At 37.8% G+C, this 21501-nt stretch overlaps 1 protein-coding gene across 1 annotated transcript; it reads right to left on the bottom strand.

Moving 5' to 3' along the window:
- Positions 1–4008: 4008 nt before the first annotated feature.
- stk35 (serine/threonine kinase 35) lies at positions 4009–20207 on the bottom strand. Its single transcript, XM_028453467.1, has 3 exons — positions 19478–20207; positions 16115–16902; positions 4009–5941 (listed from the first exon to the last, which is right to left on the bottom strand). Exons 1-2 carry the CDS (start codon positions 20028–20030, stop codon positions 16169–16171), a joined length of 1287 nt encoding a protein of 428 aa, XP_028309268.1. The 5' UTR covers positions 20031–20207; the 3' UTR covers positions 4009–5941; positions 16115–16168.
- Between the last annotated feature and the right edge of the window lie 1294 nt (positions 20208–21501).

The raw sequence follows: 21501 nt of genomic DNA, 5'->3' as shown, positions 1-21501 counted from the left end.
AGTATGCACACCTATAAGTGCAAACAGGGCTGAGCCCCACCCTGCTGTTCTCTTCATTTAGGAACATGTTGTCCTTTGGCAACGGGCTGCTTGTCCTCACACTATGCATGTGTTTTTATCTAGGTTACTCAAGGCACTTCTATATCAGCTTCCTGCCATGGTTTCTCTCACATCAAACCAAAAGGCTTTTTGCCAACTTCAAAGCAGACAATACACAAGAGTTTTACAGATAAGACTTACAGTTTGGATTTTTATTTTTTTACATTTTAATGTAAAGTTAGACTTTTATCAGAATGTCTTCACTACATTTTGATCATAACAGGATGTTTTCATTACTGCCAAGGTACCGTTTTACACAGCACAATAAAGTCTGAGCTCTGAAAGTCTTATTCAAGGAGCTCAGACATAAACATAACATGGCACAACTTAAAAAATACAACTTCAGTTGGTAAAACAGGTTCACTGTCTAGACTAAGATGAGAAAAGCTCACTGATGATTCAAGAATACAGAAGAGTAACAGTCGAAAACCAAACACAAGAAAAATATTTTCATTTATTACAGAAATATAGTGAGAGTTTAAAATTCTGGGATCTGCAATGAAATCCCAAGGAAACTGTTATTAAAAAGAAGGAAATAGAGAGGATGTTACTTAATAACTGATTGAGAAGGGTTTGGGTACATTAAGTTTTTACTCCTAACCATTTCCTTTGGAATACATAAATAGAGGTCAGTTGTGTAAAAATATTTCCTTTCGCTCTCATTTGCTTTTTTTTCTATTCTTCTCATTTTTTTTAATATAAAACGTTTTCTGTTCTATTTTGTTGTTTTTATTTCATACTGTACAACAAAAATACAAACTAATCAATCAAAAATAAATAAAAGGATCATGATGACTTCTGTATAGGTGAGAAGAAGTTACGCATGATGTGATGACCTGAAGGTCTATATTGGTTTCTCGCTGGGTTTTAAATATTTGGTTCTATTGGTTTCTTCATTTTTGTATAATTCAATTTGTCAGTTTAGCTGATTGTATTGGTTCTGCTGGTTTTTCAAATGGAGACTTTTTTAATGAAATATACTTGTCCTTTGTGTTTCTATTGGGTTTTGGCGTCATGTATTTGCCTGATTGTGGCACTGTTGGTAATACTGGTCTCCAGTTTAAGTCTTGCCTCTTGTCATTTTGTTGTCAAGTACTTTGACTTTAGCTGTGTTGATCTTAAGTTTGCTTGATTTTAAAAGTTATTTCTCAGTCAGTGTTAGTGTAGTTGGTCTTGCGTCTAGTCAGCACAGTTCCTCTCTTCTCTCTGGATCTGTGCTCTGGTGTTTTCTTAAAATGCATCTGTAACCTGCCCTTTCTCTGAAAACTTCACAACACACAAACGTGCACAACTGTGCGACAAACAAATGAAGATAAACCAACTTATAGAAAGGAAAAAAAGTTACCTAATCATAAAATTGAGCTCATAATGCCTTGTTCGTGATCAGAGAGGAACGTTTTCTTTAAAGCTGGGTTCAGTGGATATGTCCGAACCACATCAAGTAAAAGACTTTCTTAAAATTGCTCCTTAAAAACACATTTTATTTCAACTCTCAGTAATAAATCTGTGGATGTATAATTCATGTACAGTATATATGATGTGACTACGTGACTGTGATGGCAGAAATAATTAATAATAAATGTAATTTTAATCCAAGGAGCTCATAAATAATACAGTTTTGATTCATAACGTCTGATTTTTTAACTGTTGTGTCTGTGACTCAGGATCCCTGTGCTCCAATTGGCTGCTTGGTGCTACTGTCACAGCTGTTCCTATCATCTCTCCTCCTCCCTCCATCGCTCTTAGAACACTGTGTACCCTGCTGATCATAAAGAGCAGCACATTGCCATATTGTCTGCTGTGTGAGAGAGCCTTTGTGTGTCTGTGCTTTGCTGTAAAGATTGTACAAAAAAAATCCAGCCGGCTAATCAGATGAAGCCATTCAGTTTGAAGCGGCGCTTTGTGTCTGATGAAGACTACGACAGGATAGACCCCATGTAGAGCCATTTGTGTTGTGCTTCCATAGTAGCCTTATTACTGCAGGCAGATTCCACTTTCTCCCTACCCACTGGACCAGTGCTGTTATTCTTCCCATTGTAACCCTATTAGTATAGGCTGCTGCTTCTGCATGTGCACATTCCAAACAGAACACATTTTTGTGTCTGAACTGTAAAAACAAAACATGGCTGCTGTACTATGTAGCTCACAAGAAAAAAAAAGAGCCACTCGTTTTTAGTGATCATTTTAAATTCAATGGAATGATTCTTTAAAAAGTAACCAAAGAGTCCTAAAAAAAAATACACTGATTAATAATTCTGGATCTTTTCCTGAATACGGTAACAACCTAAGTTGTTTATTTTACATGTAGGGTTATAATTATGGATGCTAAAGCTCACTATTCCACAGTCAGAAGACCTGTGTCACTGTGCCCTCCCAACACAATCACACAGAAACCTTTAAACAGTGCAACGTAAACATGGTTCCATGGTTATTTTTAGTGTAGTTTATACACCTGGGTTCACTATCACCTAAAGATTTTTTTTTTTTAATTTTTAAAAAACATTTTATTGAGTCAAATAAGTTTTACCACATACATTACTGGACAAAATCCTTTTTTTCCCCCCATATACAAACCATTAAACCTCTCGCTCCCACTGTACCCCTCCCCTGACACACATCTCCTTAAATAGATTTAATTAGATTAAAAAATTCAGTACAAGAAAAACACTTTTTTTTTAAGATAGGTTCTCAGTCAAGATCAAGATGAAATTCTGTGCTCTTGACATATGAAAAAAAAAAGGTTCCAAGTTTTTGCAAAGGACCTCTCAGATCCAGACAGGGTTAACCTGATTTTTTCCAGTTTAAGGAAATAAAACACCTCTTTAATCCAGTATACATGTGTAGGTGGGGCTGGAGATATACATCTCAGCAGAATCAGCCTCCTGGTCAGCAGAGACAAGAACGCTATCAGGTCCTTCTGGTTAGACGAAATACAGTGTAGACGGCAACACACCAAAAAGAGCAGTTAAAGCATTTGGAACTGTAGTTTTCCCTGTGACCTTGGATAACACAACAAAGATTTCAGACCAATATGTGTTCAAAGAGGGGCAGAGCCAAAACGTATGTATATAATCAGCTGGAGCTTGTTTGCACCGAACACAGAGAGACGAAACTGTGTTAAATATTTTGGAGAGCCTCACTTTAGTGTAGTGAGTTCAATGTAAAATTCTACACTGAATAAAACTGTGTTTAGCACAAATAGATGAGTTGTGAACCCTCTGCAAACTTCCCTCCCAAGCGTCATCTGAAATATTCTGTCCCAAATACAAAGATTTAAAGTAGTTAGAGTTTGAGCAGAGTTTATGAATATTAGAATAAATGACAGATATTGAACTCTTCTATGAAGTTAGCGGCACCAGGAAAATATCCAAATTTGAAGAGGAAGAGAGGGTAGGAAAATTCAGACCCAAAGAACGAACAAAATTATGAACCTGGAGGTATCTGAAAAAGTAGCTTTGAGGTAAAGAACATTTTTCAAACCAGCTGATGAAAAGAGGCAAATGTTGACTCTACATAAAGATCTACAAAAATGTTTATGCCCCACCTCGCCCACTAAGAAAATGTACCATCTACCAGGGATGGAGGATGATTTGCTGAGACTGGAGCCCAGAGAGAAGGTTTCTAGCCTAAAGAAGTGCCTAAATTGGTTCCAAAATTTGAGGCAAGAGGCAACAATTACATTTTTTGCATAAGCGGAAGTGGAGGATAAAAGAGGTGAGTACAGTAAAGATTTTCATGTCACTGGAGGTGCGGAATTTGCTTCAATGTGCTCGATGCACTAACCTAATTTCTTTTCAATTTACTACATAAAAGATGTGATGGCTGCTTGTTAGCATAGGCCTCCTTAAATGTTCACGACATTCCATTATGGACCTGCATGCATGCATGTACACAAAAATAAGGCAAAAATCAACATTTTTATCATTTATTCCAAGAAAAGTTGTCAAACATATTTACATAAAAAACATGCCATCTTAAACATCAATTGGCTCCTGTCAGCTCCATTAACAAAAACACTTTTATTGCTCATAAAAACAATTCTGTACAGTGGAAATAAACTCTAGAACAACATTTGAGATATCTCACCACAATAGGCTGAGGAAGGTGTGGCTCTGTATGCTGTTTACAGTGCAGCGGTGAACTAGTTTGCATAGTGTATGTGTTTTCAAGTGTAATCACGACTAGCCTGAAGAGAGCCTACACACTGAAACACAGTAACAGCACAGCAGGTGGGTAAAGTCTGTGGATAGTGTGAAGATCATCATCTAGCAAACTAGATCTATAGTCACCTGGACATTGGTCTATGAAACACAAGATGACAACAGTGCAGGGCAGAGTTTCAGCATCCTGTACACAAACACTAGAAATGCATCACAGTCATATCAATGTGTCCAGTTATTGTTGAACAGCTACAATAGTGTTTTCAGTCAACAACCACAGCTTCCACCATTACCAACCCACTGCTCATCTGATAGCAGGAACAAGCTTAATAGATTGTCTTCCTTTTATCTTTCAGAATCCCACCAATTTAATGGCAAAAGATGTTTTCAGCTCAGCCAGGCAAAGACTGGCCCCTTAAAGAAATGAAAGTGATCTGGACCACTACTGTGACAGAAATTCACATGAAGCTCCAAATCACACATGGAATCTGTTGTTTGTTTTTTTTGCTTTTGCAGTGTTGATGTGAATAGAGTTTGTATGTAATGCCGTCCCTAAAGTCAGTTCACTAATACTAATACTCCCATACGTCATTCAACCTTTACCTAAGATGCAGGGACACAGACACTCCAGATGTTCTGTGCTGCAATTTGCCCAATTTCCATGATTGATTCTCTTCATTATTCAGTATGTATGCCACAGTTGTCCCTGGTAACCACTGTTTCACATTGTGTGGAACACTAACATGTCAAGATATCTCTACAAAAAAAAAAAAAAACACAAACAGTCCAAAAGAAGGGACAATAGAGACCAGGACACCACAGCTGCCTCTGGGGATTACATCCAGATAGCAAGACTTCAAATATCCTGTGATAGACAAAGTTCCAGCCAAAGATGGCTCAATACTGAAAATTGTCAATCTTAACAATTGGTATAACTGGTGTCTTTGGTTTTAATAGGAGCAAATGCCCAGTAATACCAGTTTGAAATCCCTTGTGGACCCAAGCCAGCTATTCTTAACACATGTTCCAAACAATATCCAACTGTCCCTGTTAGCATTGTGTTCTCCTATGCTTTTCCCAGTGGTCAGTGTGGACTGCATGTTACACAGATTTTAATTTCTATGAATTTTTAGAGTCAGCAGTGACTGATCACATTGGTGCATAGAAGAACAGCTGCTAACTTACTGGCTTTCTAATTTTGCAGTCTGGAATATTGTTTGAAATGGGTTACATCTTAGAATGCAAACAATTGTATTGGTCCAAAGCATAGAAACATACATGTTTCCACGCGTTTTTGTCTTTGACCCAAAAATAGAGATTCCAATTGCACTTTGTGTGAATTGTCTTTAAGGCACAAGCTTACACAGGGCAGTGTACAGTGAAGGCTATTTACAGACTCATCAGGACTAGAAAAGGGAGCAGGTGTGTTGACCTCTAGTACAGAACAGCATGGTAAGGTCACCTGTGCCACATTAAAGTACATTAAAGAGTGAAAGGTGTATGTGATTCACATGTTAAACCATAGCGACCATGAGGACTGCTGTGATGTTACACGGTGCTGTCCTAGACGCTGGGAATGGGGTACCAGTCTGCCACTTCCTGCTTGACCTAAAAATGATGATTCTTCACAGTGCAGTTTGTCCCTTTTTCATTGTAGTTTGTCCGAGTAACGGGGAAAAAAGCTGTGAAGACACAAAACAGATAAAGATGTTAAGATAGAGCTGCCAAAAGACACAAAAACAACTTCATTGTTCAGCATATGTTGATGTTTATCAACATTTGTCACCCACTATTTCTGTTTATACATCTTATTTTCCTGTGTGCTTATACTTCATTTGCGTTTATACTCTTTGTGACTATTTATGACTCTTTTTTCTTCTTTGACGACTGTTTTTCTTTTGCTGGAAGCCGAGACCTCAGGCCACAATTTCCTTGTGTGTATTTAACGTATGTACAATGACAATAAAAGATTATGATACTGATTTCTCTTTTTTTTTTTGGCTGTAAATCATAATGTTAGATGAACTAATCTTGTAAAACAAATGTGTGAACAATATCCTGTGGGGTTACAGCTTCTGCAAAGGACTGTCATAAAATACACTTCAGGAACCTGAGGGTTTGTCTGCTGGTGAATGTGTTTTAGTTCAATCCAGTTCTAAGAATTAATGAAATAAATGTCAGTCCGGATTGTGATGTGCATTGTTTACTGGAACATTGTTTCCAGAAAGTATATGCCTTATTTTTGGTTTTTAGAAAAGGAAGGAAATTAGAATTGCAACAATCATCACGATCAAATCGCAATACTTGTAGAAGTGCAGGTATATCGAATCGGCACCAAAGTATAATAAAATCGAATCGGGACAGAAGCATTTTGTCCCAGCTCTACTAATAAAAGGCCAGCCGCTGTCAGACCTGAGCACCATCAAGCAGCAGTTTGTTCCTCTCTTCAGAGATTGCATAACCTAAACACATGGAACGAACACAAGTGGGTCAGCTTAGCAGGGAGCACGCAGGCTGGGGAACAGTGAATAAGGGATAATCTTCTAAATGGAATGTGCTTACATCACTGTTAAGAATAAACATTTAAACCTACATATGTGAACAAAAACACTGTAGAACGTCCCTATATATGACTGATGCAAAAATTAAAGCCCTACTGTGGAAGGCAAATGCATTCAGAAAGGTGTGGTGAAAGCATTTTAATCCTGAGAATAAGGTCAGTCCACTCATCACCATCATGAAACTCCTGAGTCAGCACAGGATGTCTGCCCTTAACCATGCCGATACTCTAGAAACAAAACAGTAGGGATGTCCCAATACAACTTTTCCACTTCCAATACGATACCGATATTACCACCTTACCCATCGGCCGATGCCGATATTGATCCGATACAATATCAGCACGAATCATACATACTTTTATGACTTATTTTGTAGTGTGGAATGTTAGAAAAGGATTGATCAAGTGATGTTACTCAAACAGAGAACAACAGTAGGTTTACTTTGTTGGAGTGTCAACCACAGTCACCTATGGATAGAAGTGCTGAGAGCTTCTATCGGTGATTTTAGATGCATTGAGATAAAATCGGATATTGGATAGCAATATCGGATCGGGACACCTCTACAACACAGTGTCGGTTATGGTCCTGTGACCAGAAAATGTGCTCTCTATTTTTTAGCAAGACTGGTCTGATTCTAGTTTTTAAATTAATTAAAAACTATCATGAGTGTTAAAACAAAATGGTAGGAATTGGGAATGACAGCTACTGAGCCACAAGGGGGCAGGACTTTTAAAACACAAAGCAGGTAAAGTGGATGGACGGGCAACATCATGCACAGAGATCACTTTCTTTCTGGAGGATCAGTTACAGATGTTGAAACTTCACATGTCCCATAGATTATCTCTAAAACAGTACCTAGAGCTTCATGGAATGGGTTTCACTGGCCAAACTGCTGCATCAGCATTAGTATAAAACATTATTATTAGATTTGGACAATCTCATGCTTTGAACATTGGGTGAACAATGTGGGGATGTTCCTTTTCTGTTCTAACATGACTGCACACCAATGCAAAGAAAAAAACAAACGTAATGCAGTATTTAGTAATTAATTCATCAAACACTGCAACAAAATAAATCTGTGACATTGTACTGTGTAAACGTTTATACCAATATGAAATAAGTTTTGTTATTGGTTCTGTACAGCTGTATACAGTGCTAATATATTATATATTATATTATATAAGTATGTTTTATTGGGGAAAAAAAGAGAAAAAAAAAAATCAATTTTTTTTTTTAAAATTCCAATTAAAGCTGCAGTATGCAAGTCATTTTTTGTGCATTATTTGGTCAAATACCCAGAATAGCCTTTCAGCATATTTTAGATAGAAGTGGCTATTAATAGCCAGTTAAATTTAGTGCACTTCATAATTTGAATAGTTGGCTAAACATTAAGTATGTAAGTATGCATTCATATTTCATTTTGCTGACAGTTTCTTTCATCCACCTTACTCAAAAACCAGTTAATCCAGTAAAGTTAAAAGGCAACCACCTTCATGGAAGTGTGGTATTGTGAAAGTGAAACCCCTGGCTAGACAAACATTACAGACAATAACAACATCAAGTGAATGTTATCACATGAGGCAAAATAATTACCAAACAGGGTTACCATTTGATGGATTATTGGCTGGTGTTAGCATTTTATTTTCCATCTCTCTCACTTTGCAAAAAAGTCTAAAAGAAAAGCAACACACTTAAAAGATTCTGAGTAAATTAAGTGCTGCTGGTTCCCTGGTCATCCTCCCAGTCATTTCATGTTACAAAACTCAAACTCCATAAAAAAACAGTCAAAACCAGTATCTTTGAAAAAATAAGCCAAGGAAGCCACAGAAGTGTTTTTGTGTTACATTTTATAAGCTTCAGGTGGCTTAAGGCTGCAAAGCGTGCAAAACAATATGTTCCAACTGGCAGGCATTTATAATTGCATCCTCATGCAAGTTTTGGTGTACGCCTCCAGAGACACAGCTGACAAAACAGACAGTAACAATGATTAACAACCTTTAAAATCTGTGCTTTCCAAGACTGAATGGCAGTCAGTACACAGATTTGTCTTATGTGACAGACAAAGATCTGAACTCTATAAGTCACTAGATGTCAGTCACATTAGTGAAAGGTGGGAATGGTTACATCAAAAGAAGAAATTGCAGTTTTTCTGTGCAGACAGTAAACAGTACATGATGATAACTTATCATGTGTTATTTGGATTCTCCCCATTCAACTTTTACCAAAGACCCTGCTTCAAAGATCAGATGCTGACCACACCTCTAACCATACATAATCAATGGTTGCAAATTAACCCTGATTACACTGGTGGAACTATGCTTGCATTGTCAAACAAAAGGGTGTCTATCTAATGTTTAAAAGATGACCATCAACTAGGGGTGGGGTGATACTGGGCTCACAATAACAATAGGACAGGTCTTTTGGAAGAAGAAAAAAAAATGCAGTTTCGAAACAAATTCTTTTTTGACTAACTCTGGACATGGTATAACCTTTTCAACTCTATAGGAATATATAAAAAATAAACAGTCACATAAAAAAAAACATTTTTTTTTTCTATTTAAATTTTCTATTCTCTGCAAATGGAACAGAAAAACAGAGGCTGATAATTCGTGCTCGTAATGCTAGTCTTAAATCAAAACAAAATAAAATCATCGTCATGACATATTCTTATTTTTGCATTAACTTTGCACACATTTTTTAAACCAGCAAACTAGAATAATCTACACAGCCCAGATTTAAGATACAGACATGTTCTTTTTCAAAAAAATTAGCATGTCTACATTATCTAGCAGCAAATGAGATCTTTGGATATGACACTATCTCCTGCAGGTGAAACTCATGCACGCTCACTTGGGACAGTTGTAGCAATATTGTGATGCCACTCCTACCATTGACAAAATATCTTGCTATGGGGCTAGAATAGATGGTATGCACACTCAAGTTGTTTCACTAAAGGCTAGCTTTTGGCATCTGAATTAATAAAAGCATAGAAGAGCTGCTTGTGTAAGAAGTCTCTTTGGTCCAAAAGGAAATATTTACAGGCTTCCTAGCCACTGAAGGCAGACTTTTACAATGGTTTTGCATAATAGCATCAATGTGCACATCACACGGTCACTCACAAAATCTCATAACATTTCTCAGCACCCAATTATACCCCAACTTACTGAGCAGAAACCTAAAATACTGGACCCACATACAAACTGTTGTTAAAGTTAATATTGACCCTACACTCAGAGTAGCATACTATTTGGGTGTATTGCACTACAGCAAAATGATGTCGCGTGCACAGCAAGGCCAACACCCTAAAGATGTCTCAGCATGTACAATTGTGTGCCCTGTCAAAAATATAAAGGACAAATTCCTGAAGCAGTAATTGAACATGCGTGTGGAAAAAAAGGTGAAGCTTACAGTGCTCTGGCCTGTTTAAGACAGAGGCTGCACAAGGCTGGCATGCAGTGAGAGGACACAATGTTCCCAACACAAGCTTTTATAAGCCCTAAACCAAAACCAGGACCAACTCTGCTAATGTCCAGCAGAGGAGGGAGGGGGTCTGACAAAACACAAACACGCCACGATCTCTCACTCAACATTTTTTAATGTTGCATTTCTTGATTTGTTTATTTTTATTCATCTTTTTACAAATGCCACATAACTGGTTGCAGCAGAAAGTATATCCATTAAAAAAAAAAAAAAAACAACAATGAAACTTGAAATAACTTTGGATAAATGGATACATAATGCTTAGCAATAACGCAGGACCACCGGCATTCTTGTGTAAATGCTACATGCACTGCCACATTTGCCCAACTCTGACTACGGGACAGGATGTATTATACTAGACACAGAAGGTGGTGTTGATCAACTTAAAAATATAAATCCAGGTCCTTTTTGTTGGGATTCTAAAGAGCCAACAACTAGAGTGACGTACTAGCACGTGTTCATACATGTTCTGGCACATTAGCAAAGCTCCCATTCATGTGTACCTATGGCATCCCCGCTGTCAACAACCTCACCTTACAGGCACAGCACACAACATATCCCCAGGGTTAAGCCACATGGTGAACACAAACACACGCACAAGAAATTTTGTGAAATTATTGAAAGTTTCAGGATTTTGTTAAAATTGAGAGTTCTTTCAACAATTTCAGATTAAAAAGGATCATGTGATATAAGCATAGAAAAATTGGGGGCCCAACAAATATTGTGGAGTTTCATTGAGTCTGTGTATCGTATTTTTATGACTGATAACCAATGCTTTTAAAACCTTAATGAGAAAATGTAGTTCATATCACCCATCGCTATTTGAAGTAAAAATAAAAAAAGTATGAACTTTAGTCCGTATTGCCCACAGCATAAGCTGAAGTCTGAAGTCCCAGACATAGCTGTGCATTAACAGTAGATGTATAAAACTCGCTATTGGAAGCCATCACGCTGCAATGGACCCACGGGAGTCAGCAGGGAGGCAAAGACACCCAAGGAGACCCAAGCTATCCACACATCTGCCCTATAAATCCAGTCGCCCACAGGCCAATCCCCCAAGCACAACTGAGCAGGCTTGTAGCACCAAGGGCACAATCGAAAGCAAAACTATACAGAAAATCTCAACAGATTTCAGCTAATGAAGGTTTGGATAAACTAGAACTTAAATGTATTAAAGACCTCAAAAAAAAAAAGACGACGTGTGATTCCGGCAGAGGCGCACACCTGCCCATTGCTAACAGTGGGACGATATCACATTTACTCTGTTAGCTTTTAACAAATACAAAATCCTAAATAGCAGTAGTCTAGGAAAGCACATCACACTGTACTTGTGAGTATTATCACCGTGTTGTTGTCATCTGTCCAAACATTTAACCGGCTCCTAACATAAATACACACATGCAGCAAAAACCAACAGGATCTAATCCCTCCCTCCAACTAATGACGTGTTCTCCCATTGAACCAGCGCCTGGCTGTAAGTCCAGTTGCATAACCCTGCTGTTAGAGAACGAGGCCAATGTGAACCAGAGTGCTAACACGCTACAGCATCTTCAAAATCCAAAACCACCATGCTGACAGCTGTGAGCTAAGCACTATTACATCACAGAGTGTACTACTTGCAGTCAGGGGTTGACTGCACAGTAGTTGGAAGGATTGGATAACTGTTAGAGTTCCTTACACAAAAGCCTTGGTCAGTAACGCGTAAAAACAGGCTGTTGGTGTGGGTCACTTAGCAATTAATTAGCGGCTGTTTGATGTACAACAAGACATTTCTGCTCTAAAAAGCAAATTGAAACAACTGATATCTTTAAATGACATTTTTGTCACCTGAAAAGATACTTCCTACTGTGTTTGAGTTTGTTTTGGAGGAGGGGCTGGGAAACATGTTTTGTAGACTGCAGTGGGTGGAGCAAACTTCTGGTACACATGAAGGATTTCTAACAAATGTTACATAACAGCTGGTCACCATGGCTAAAAACCTCAATTTTGTAATGATGCATCGCTGTCAATATTGTCTGCAATGAACTTACACATTCACTTTTAACATATTTATTATAAATTGTTTAATTCTACAGTCTCCATCTCTTAAAATATGATAGAGTATTTTTTGGCAGATAACACTAATAACTTATGTGGGGAACTGAGGCCTTCGTTGACTAAATGTGAAAACATTTAAATCACTGCGTAAGTCAAACCTTAACCCTAATCCTAACCCTAACCCATATCAGCTCATGAACTCTGAGTCAGCGGCTATTGTAGCCTTTTTAATGTGTCCAGTGTTGATGTATTCAATTTCATTTGTGTTTGTAAGGAACCTGTTTACACTTTAAGTTGGGAATTGTTTTATTTATTTATTGTTGATATTTATCGTGATTTTTATAGTTACCGTGATGAATACCAAAAATTATCAGGAAGTTTTTTTAGTCTACATCGCCCATCCCTAGTTGGCACACTTCAGGATATGATTTAAACAATCAGTATGGTCAGTAATCAGATCTACCCAGTGCTACTTGGGTTAACAGTACGCACCAGTGCTTGATGGCTCAAAAACTTTAGGTTAATTTCTTTGAATACATTTGCTACAAAAATGTTGAAAACTAAAAGCCCAAAATGCTTGTTTAGAGGCTTTGGCAATAGCAGGCATTTTGATGAGGTAAACGTGAACACATTATTTCAAATGTACCAACGCCGTTCATTATCACTACCTTCCTGCCAAATTGACGTTCATTTCTGCATCACTCTCTCACGCACACTATGGTTGTCTGCATTGAAACAAAGGTGGTTTACCCTCAGGGCCAGGTTGTGCCATACAAGGTTCATTTAACACAGTGTTTCCTAAACTTTTTCTGCTGCACCATCCTTTGAAGAATTAAAAACTCTCATGGCACCAGCAAAAGATGTATTTTTTAAAGGATATAGTTGCCATTGTGATTGTTACTCTATTGTTTCTGCTTTATGGAGTGTTTATTGTTCAAACATTTCTAAGCTTCAAACTAAAAAAGAAACTCTTGGAAATGACACTCGTTGATTCCAGTGTTTATTGATTCACTAGTATTTATTTAACTAATAACTAGTTATGCAGAGGATGTTTTCAGATAAATATTAAATGCACACAATTATTTTGAAGACAATGTTTGACCTTTTTTTCTTTGCTTAGTGTGAACTATTTTAGATAGATTAGTTGACAAGCTGGAGGAAACATCAGTGCAGTCGACAAAAAAATATTGTCCGTTAGCAACATCTCTAGTTTATACTAGAGATCTCTAGTTTATACTAGAGATGTTGCTATACTAGTCACTAAAACTCACGAAATTCAGAATAAACAAAGGTAAACACTGAGGTAAAAGAACAATTCGGTTAACGGAGGGGTTGACAGACCTTTGGTAGCAAAGTAGACTATGGATTATTACAGGACTATAGAATGGGTGAGTGTGCATAGCAGGGAGAAGATGTTAATAACATAAAATGTGGACATTGATGACATGTAACTAAGCACTAAAACATAAATGCTGTTTCAAGTTGGACTTTCTACGGTCAGAGTTAGTCTAACGCAGTGGTTCCCCAAAGAATAGCCACAATTGTTACCTTTTTCAATAAAGGTTCCATTTTTCTCCCTAGGAAAGGTTCTTGAAGTTTTGTTACCATGGGGGACCTGAAAATTGTTATTGTTCAAAGGAGGGCACTGATCTAACATGTCATTGTCAACAAAATGATACACGAAAGCTGATTACGTGATTATAAACATGGTAATGCCTACATTGAAAATGGAACTTATGTGTATTTGAAGGCTAAATGTTCATATAAATTATTACTATGTAGTCAACCAAGGTAATGGTTGGTCGACCAAAAAAAAAAAACGGAAAATGAAAGAAGATGCAGAGGATGATGAGGAGAAAGAAAAAGAGACAAATATTTTATTTTGGCGTTTTGTGATGCCAATTTGCTTTTAAACACAAACCATTTATGATTTGAACCTTATTCAAGCTTTGAACAGAACCAACAACGCAAAAGAAAAACCTACAGGTCTGACAGACATTAGGTATTTATATCTGTGCCCGACCTGAAACCGGCAATTAAAACTTATTTTTTTCCTCATACAAATGACATATTTACGTTTGTTTTAGTGGTAAGCATGCATTAATAAACTGTTAATGTCAACATCAGATCAGCGCATGGGGAAACAAACGCACGTATAACACAGGTGCGCAGTGTGCCTGCGGTGGCAGAGACAGCAGTGGATCTATTGACATTAGGGATGTAAAGATTAATCGTGAGGTTAAAAATCGATTCAAAGGTGTCACAACTGGGTTCACATCGATACTTTGATAAATTGAATAAATATATATATATATTTTTTTTTTTTTTTTTTTGGACCATCTATTTAGAATTTGAAATTCAGAACGCACCACTGTGTTTTAAATCAGAAGTGTGGAAGCATTTTGTCTTCCCCAAGATAAAATGAAAAAAGCGAGAAAGAAAGACCATGTGAAATCGAAGGTAAGAGGGGCACAGAGAGGAAAAGGAGAAACGAGAGAGAGAATGAAAGCCATAGTTTGTTTATTTATATTATTTCTTTGACATGGGATTTGTTTTAAAGTCCAATTGCTAAGACACAAAATGAATTTTCAGCCGCACTTTTAAAAAGAAAAGGAACTATTATGCAGTTTTGCATAGTTTACTGTAGAGCGAGGATTTAAATGAATAGGCTTCTTCTTCATTTGTACTATTTCTTCATTTATTTCATTCAGGATTTATTTTTAATTAAATTGCATTGTTTTGCAGAGTTTATCAAGGGATTCTTTTGACAATGAAAAATACAAGAAAATTGTACAGTATTTTTATTTTTGAACGAAAAAAAAAGAACATTTTTCAGTTTATCTACAGTGTCATTTTGTAAAATAAATCGTGAGAGAATCGTATCGTGAACCCAGTATCGTGTCGGGAGTTGAGTGAATCATTACATCCCTAATTGACATAAGCCACGTATTAAATATAAGGATAATCCTTGTTCTTGTGCAGAAAAGCATTGATTTAACATGCTTGCGTTTCAAGCCTGTCTTAATTCGTTCCCTCTCTGCTCTGAGGACAGCGCACTGCGCTGACAGCTGAACCGCAACACTTTTTTACAGCTGTTGCTGGACATAGAATCATGTTCGGTATTGAAACTGATACCATTCCAATGAAAATCTTGGTCGACCACGACGGCATCGACCAATTAGTCGACTAAATGTCCAAAGTTGGCCGCCCTATTTACTACAAAGAGATATCTTACACAACTTAGCAACGTTTTATATATATTACCTAATATGCATTTATATGATGATGTGTATCACGTTAGGATATCTAATTGTAGCAGGACATGCGGAATTCTGATAAATGCGTGAAACTTATTGTGACATACTCCAAAAGAAACAGAAATAAACAACAGATATATGCTCTATTTGAGAAACTTACCTGAACAAATGCCATCTGAAAAAATTCCCTACAATATAATTATTTAAAACCAGCAGGTTCACACGATCAGTAACTAAAAAGTAATTTCTACTCCGGTCAGTGACCGTGAGCGCCAACATTGTTAGAGCTGACAGGAAGATAACGTTTTTCTGCCCCAGTTAAAATACTGAATTCCCACATGTTACAAAAGCAGATCCTATGACTAATGGTTATGTTTCAATAACTGAGATTATATAGCTAAGAATAACTGTTGTAAACTACGGTGAAAGGCTTACTCTCTGATTGCTTAAGGAAAAAACAACAGTAAATACAAAACTGTGAGAGGAAGTTAAATAAAAAAATAAAAAACAACAGTCTCACCTGGAAAGGTAGGGGTTCCCTGCTTGTGCTGATGAAGATAGAAAACAAAAGCTGTCACGTAGCACACGTAACTTGGTCCATCCGCACCTCCAGCTGGAGAGCATCTGGTCGGTCCTGAGGGTTGACTGCTAGCATGTCCTGAAGTAGTTTTTTCACCCCCTCAGACATTGAGCTTCTGGCCTTCTGTGGGATGTGGAGCACCATCTTTGGGTTCTCCAACAGAGCCTCTCCGACAGGTACAATCTCTGTGCCTTGTCTGACGTATGTCCCCAGCAGTTCTCGCTTGGACTCTGCGTCGATAAAGGTGATTCGCTCGATCATGGCCCAGATGATGATACCCAAAGCAAAAATGTCCGCCTTGGCTGTGTAGTGGCCCTCCCACACCTCAGGGGCCATGTAGAAGTCCGAACCACAAGCAGACGACAGCCAGAACTTGTTTATATTGTTCTGGTTGCTGCCTCTGCTACTTTCTTTAGAGGCGGGCTGTTCTTCACTGTTCTTACAGTTTAGGCCAGCACATACTTTACTGAGGCCAAAGTCAGCTACTTTAAGAACAGGAGAACCAGATTTCTGTGAGATGAGGATGTTATCTGGTTTCAGATCACGGTGGACGATGTTGTTCTTGTGTAGGAAAGCCACAGCACTGGTCAACTGACGCATGAAGCTCCTATTAGTCTGCGGGTCAGGCCGACGAGACAGGATGTACTGGTTAAGGTCCCCGCCCTCACAGAACTCCATTACAAACCAGAGGTAACATGGCTCCGCTGGGTATCCCAGGATGCGCTCTCCTAAGAGGGAACATTTGAAAAGTTACAGATAAGGTTGATTAGATCACAGTTGTCAAAGAATGTAATCTAGAGAAACAGTACCCTGACATCAATTCTTGAACGTGTCAGACAATAGTCATTTATAGGAGGAATCTCACCGCATATTATCTTACTGATCAAGTACAAATGTTGTTTTTACTACATGTCAGATTAATTAAACTGAGCTTTTGAGAAATCTTCAAATTCAAGGGTAACTTTCCAAGTGTATTTTCATGGTATTCTTATTTCTATTCAATAGTAGTTTGATAGAACAAGTAGCACATTCAATTTTTGTGTAATTTCTGTTTTGTGTTACAGTAAAGTAATTACTGTAACATCAAAGCCCCCTATTAGCATTAAAGTCCCTTTTATTAAATGATTGTTATTGTCTGCACTATGGGGGCCAGCATTGCTGGACTGATCCCTCACATTTGACACTACAAAGAATTATGTAAATTGTGAATATTTCATCAGTTAACAGTTTAAGGATACATAGCTTTGAGTGAACTGTAGCATATCTTGTTTGTGCTTCAATTTGAGAAAGAAAATCATGAAGAAGAAAAACAAGGAAATGACTTTATCTTCTTGCTTAACCTCACATCTTTAAGTAATACATTGCTTTTAGTTGTATATGCAAGTAAAATTTTTAACATTCTTTTAACTGAACCATTCACTAATACTTCAGATATATTTACAAGTTCTTACACAATTTCAGTTTTTATCAAGTGTTCACTATGATGAAGCAACTAATGTCTTCTGTACTCATAATTACACTTCTTATATAATTTTTTTGTAGTGTGGAATGTTAGAAAAGGCTTGATCAACTGATGTTACTCAAACAGAGAACAATAGTCAACAACAGTAGGGTACTTTGTTGGAGTGTGAACCACAGCCACCTATAGATAGAAGTGATGGAGCGGAACATTTTATCAGAGAGCTTATATCGGTGATTTTAGATGCAGTCCGATAAAATCCGATATTTGTTTTCTGGCTGACATCAGACCGATATCAATATCGGATCAGGACACCTCTAGTTTTACTGTTATGTTGACAGTATTACTAATCAAAGCTCCTTATTTTAACTTAGTAGTGCAGCCATAAAGGTCTGTGTTCCCCGTTGACCACTACAAACATCAAAACGTCTTCAATCACAGACAAGTACAATCTATTACTTCAAAAAACTTAACTGATTGCTTAGTTTAACTTAATAAAATATAACTGGAAATGTTTTCACAATACCACACAAATCCTGAAATGTTTCTACAATCACTTGATACCCGTAGAAACAACCAGGTCCTACATATTTGATTCCTGCAGCCTCAGTGGTGATTCTTATATAACACTTAAGCTATTTAAAAAAAAAAAAAAAAAGCAGCCATCAAAAGATATACAGGGCTTAAATCTCAGATCTTTAACAACACGTTTTATTGCAATGTGCTTAAGATGCAAATGTGGGCTTTATGTCATTGATACAAAAATGACCATGTGTCTGTAACCATGAGACCCCACAACCAAAACAAAGGAAGCAAAATGTAGGTCAAACCGGCCACATGATGACAACGTTAAAGAACCAAAAACATTGAACCTCTAACAATAAAGTGCATCAAATTTGCATTAATACCATGTTGTATAAGTTAATCGTTACATTTCAGGGGTAAATTGCCCTGTGTCAAACAGTGAGTTCATGTACAGCCAAGTAGTACACAGTGTTCTCTTGCACACTGAGGGAGTCACTGTAAATAGACTGAGCATCTACTATAGATCATGTATGGAGACGTCAGACACAGAACACAGACACTGAATGTCAACAAACCCAATTTCTGTGGTTTTGTCAAATATTCACAATGCAACAGTTAACAATATGTTGTACCATTCCAGCGAGTATGTTGTGTAATTGTTTTTATTACATTAATAAAAAGGTGTGTGTTGAGAATCCTTGGAAATGGTAACTTATTAAAGCAACGCCAAATATTTTGTCCATGTAACTTAGCATTGAACAGACTTTTACTGCATGATGGTGTTTAGTACAGTTTGGTGTGAACATGAGACAGCTGGGGGTTCCCTGGGGCTCATAGAGAGATCACTCTCACCTTTAAAGCCGCTTAATAGGATTCACTCTAGGCCTGGGCAATGAATCAAGATGTCTACTTTTGGCTATGTAGATTATTACAATATTGCCTATGGCGATAATTTATTTCTGAGAGTTTATTTTGTATTAACATTTAGAAGTCGCTGCTATTACTACTTCTTAGAACAACATGAAAAGCACAGTTAGTGCCTTAAACAAGCCGCACTACAGAACTCACTCACACATGCTGTCCTTTAAGGGAAACAGCCAAAAGTGGCACACAATGTGCAGCCGTTTGTGAATAAATGTGGGATTTTGTATCAACAAATTGAACCCTGGACTGTCAATCATGCAAGACTTTATTAAGTTATAATATCGAAATTCATATCAATTATCGCCATTTTGAAAATAAAACATATTGAGATATGAGTTTTGGACCATATCACCCACAGATGTTTACTACATTGCTAACAAAACATGATGTAATACCTTTAAGAGAAGTCTCCACCAGGCGCAGATACTGTCTGGACCTCTTGTTTCCGTGGCTCATCTTCTGGGCCAAACCGTTCCTTTGCAGCACACATTCCTCCAGTTGCACGACATTCTGGTGACGGTTCTCCAGGCTCGTTAAAGCCCAGAACTCAGCCAGAGCCAGCTCCACGTTTTCCGGGGCGTCACACTGAAGCCTCTTCACCGCTACTTTGGCCCCAGTTTTCCGGGCAATAGCTTCGTACACCACCCCGTAGCTTCCTCGGCCGACCTCCCGCAGCAGGCTGTACCGAGGAGAGGCGAGCACAGAGGGCTCCCTTTGGTCGTGTTGGATGAAGCTAATGGAGAAACAGTCTTCGTCGTCTTCTATCTCCTTTGTGGACTCGATGTGGTTGTTGTTCCCCACAGTGAGAGACCGCAGAACTTTACCAACGTCCCGTTTCATCTTGGCGGCCACGCTTCGCCTACAGCCCTCCACACTTTCACAGCTTACCTTCCTTCTCTTCTTCCCCTCGCAAGTATCCATAACTTCTTTCTCCTTGGTAGTAGGCATGAATGGAGGAAATGTTTCTCTGTCATTACTTTGCCTCTAAACGAATAAAGTTGGCTGTCCTTGCGTCTTCCTGTGCCGCTGTAGTGTTCGTTAAAAGGCTAACAGCCGGCTAGACGTCGGTAAGAACCAGCTGTACAGGATTCACAAACAAAATGTTCCAGCTCTGCATGGGAACACTGGGCGGGGCCTGGTAGCAGCTCCGCCGCTTCTGATTGGTCCATGTACAAACGCTCGCAGAGATTTCGCTGTTATGATTTAAAAAAAAGAAGAAGAAAAAAACCGTTTTATTTCCTTTTTTCATGTTAATATATGGTTAACTTCCCAGATTATTTTATTGTTTTCTAATACACGTACTGTATAAAATGGATGCCGTTTCAAAGCAGTGGTTCTCTCATTCATACAAGCTGTAGTCAGGCCACGTGCGGCACACGCAGACAGGCGCATGTGTACAGAGAGAGTACGGTACAGTCATGTCGTGATTCCAAACCAGAGGTACGAGTACCCCTATGGGTGCAGAATCACGTTGCAGGGAGTCTTGTGCAATCAATTTAAATAAATATTTTTTTTTAATAAAAAGAAAATATTCCTGATTGTTTTTTTGGGGGACAAATTTACATTTAAAAAAAAACAAAAACAAAATTGCTCAATAAAAAATCAATCAATCAATCTTTATTTGTATAGCGCCAAATCATAACCAATGGTATCTCAAGGCACTTTACAGTAGAGCAGTCTTAAGGACGGACTCTTCATTTTATGGATACACACATATGCATATATACGTATATACACATACATATGTATCCCACACCCAACATGAATTCATCATGGCGGCAAGGAAAACCTTCTGTTAAGCAGCAGGAACCTTGTGTGGATCCCATTCCTATGATGAACAGCCATCCACGTTATGCTGTGTTGGGTGTGTACAAAAAACTGTCCTTTCTTGTAATTTATTCATACAAAATTAATTTATGCTGTAGAGTTCATTTAATTACACTTTTGACATGAGGAGACAGTAACTGGTTAGCTATATTTTACAAAGAAGATGGTATTCAATCACATGAAAGTTGTATTGTTTTTTTGAGGCACTTAGTATAATTGAGTTTGGATTTAGACTAGAGCTTGCTGATACATCAATGAAACAGCATGGAATTGAGGAGGGGGTACTTATGATATGAAGAGGGGGTACACCTGAAAAAGCTGTACACAGCAGGGCAAAAAAAGGTTGGAACCTACTGGACTGTTGTACAGCACCACACACAGATAGACAGCTTGGACATTTTGAATAAAAACACTAAAATTTTCACAAACTGAAATATCAGGATATACAATTTTGAGCTGTAGTGGAAGCCAAGAACGACCTAATATATTATACTACTTTACAAAAAAAAAATTTTTAAACTATAATAAGCTTATAAATCAGTTAACATTTGTGCAAACCAAAACACTTTCTCCTGTTTATTTTTTTTTTACT

This window comes from Gouania willdenowi, chromosome 7, assembly GCF_900634775.1.
Source record: "Gouania willdenowi chromosome 7, fGouWil2.1, whole genome shotgun sequence".
NCBI lineage: Eukaryota > Metazoa > Chordata > Actinopteri > Blenniiformes > Gobiesocidae > Gouania > Gouania willdenowi.
Note: the sequence above shows the minus strand (reverse complement) of the source record. Positions and strands in the feature narration are given on the sequence as shown.

Bases quoted from the DNA above. Each gene is read 5' to 3' on its own strand.
- stk35 (XM_028453467.1), bottom strand. From the start codon at position 20,030: ATGCCTACTACCAAGGAGAAAGAAGTTATGGATACTTGCGAGGGGAAG. The intron at 16,903-19,477 runs GTATTACATCAT...GTTCCCTCTTAG, and splicing joins GGTGGAGACTTCTCTTAAAG to GAGAGCGCATCCTGGGATAC.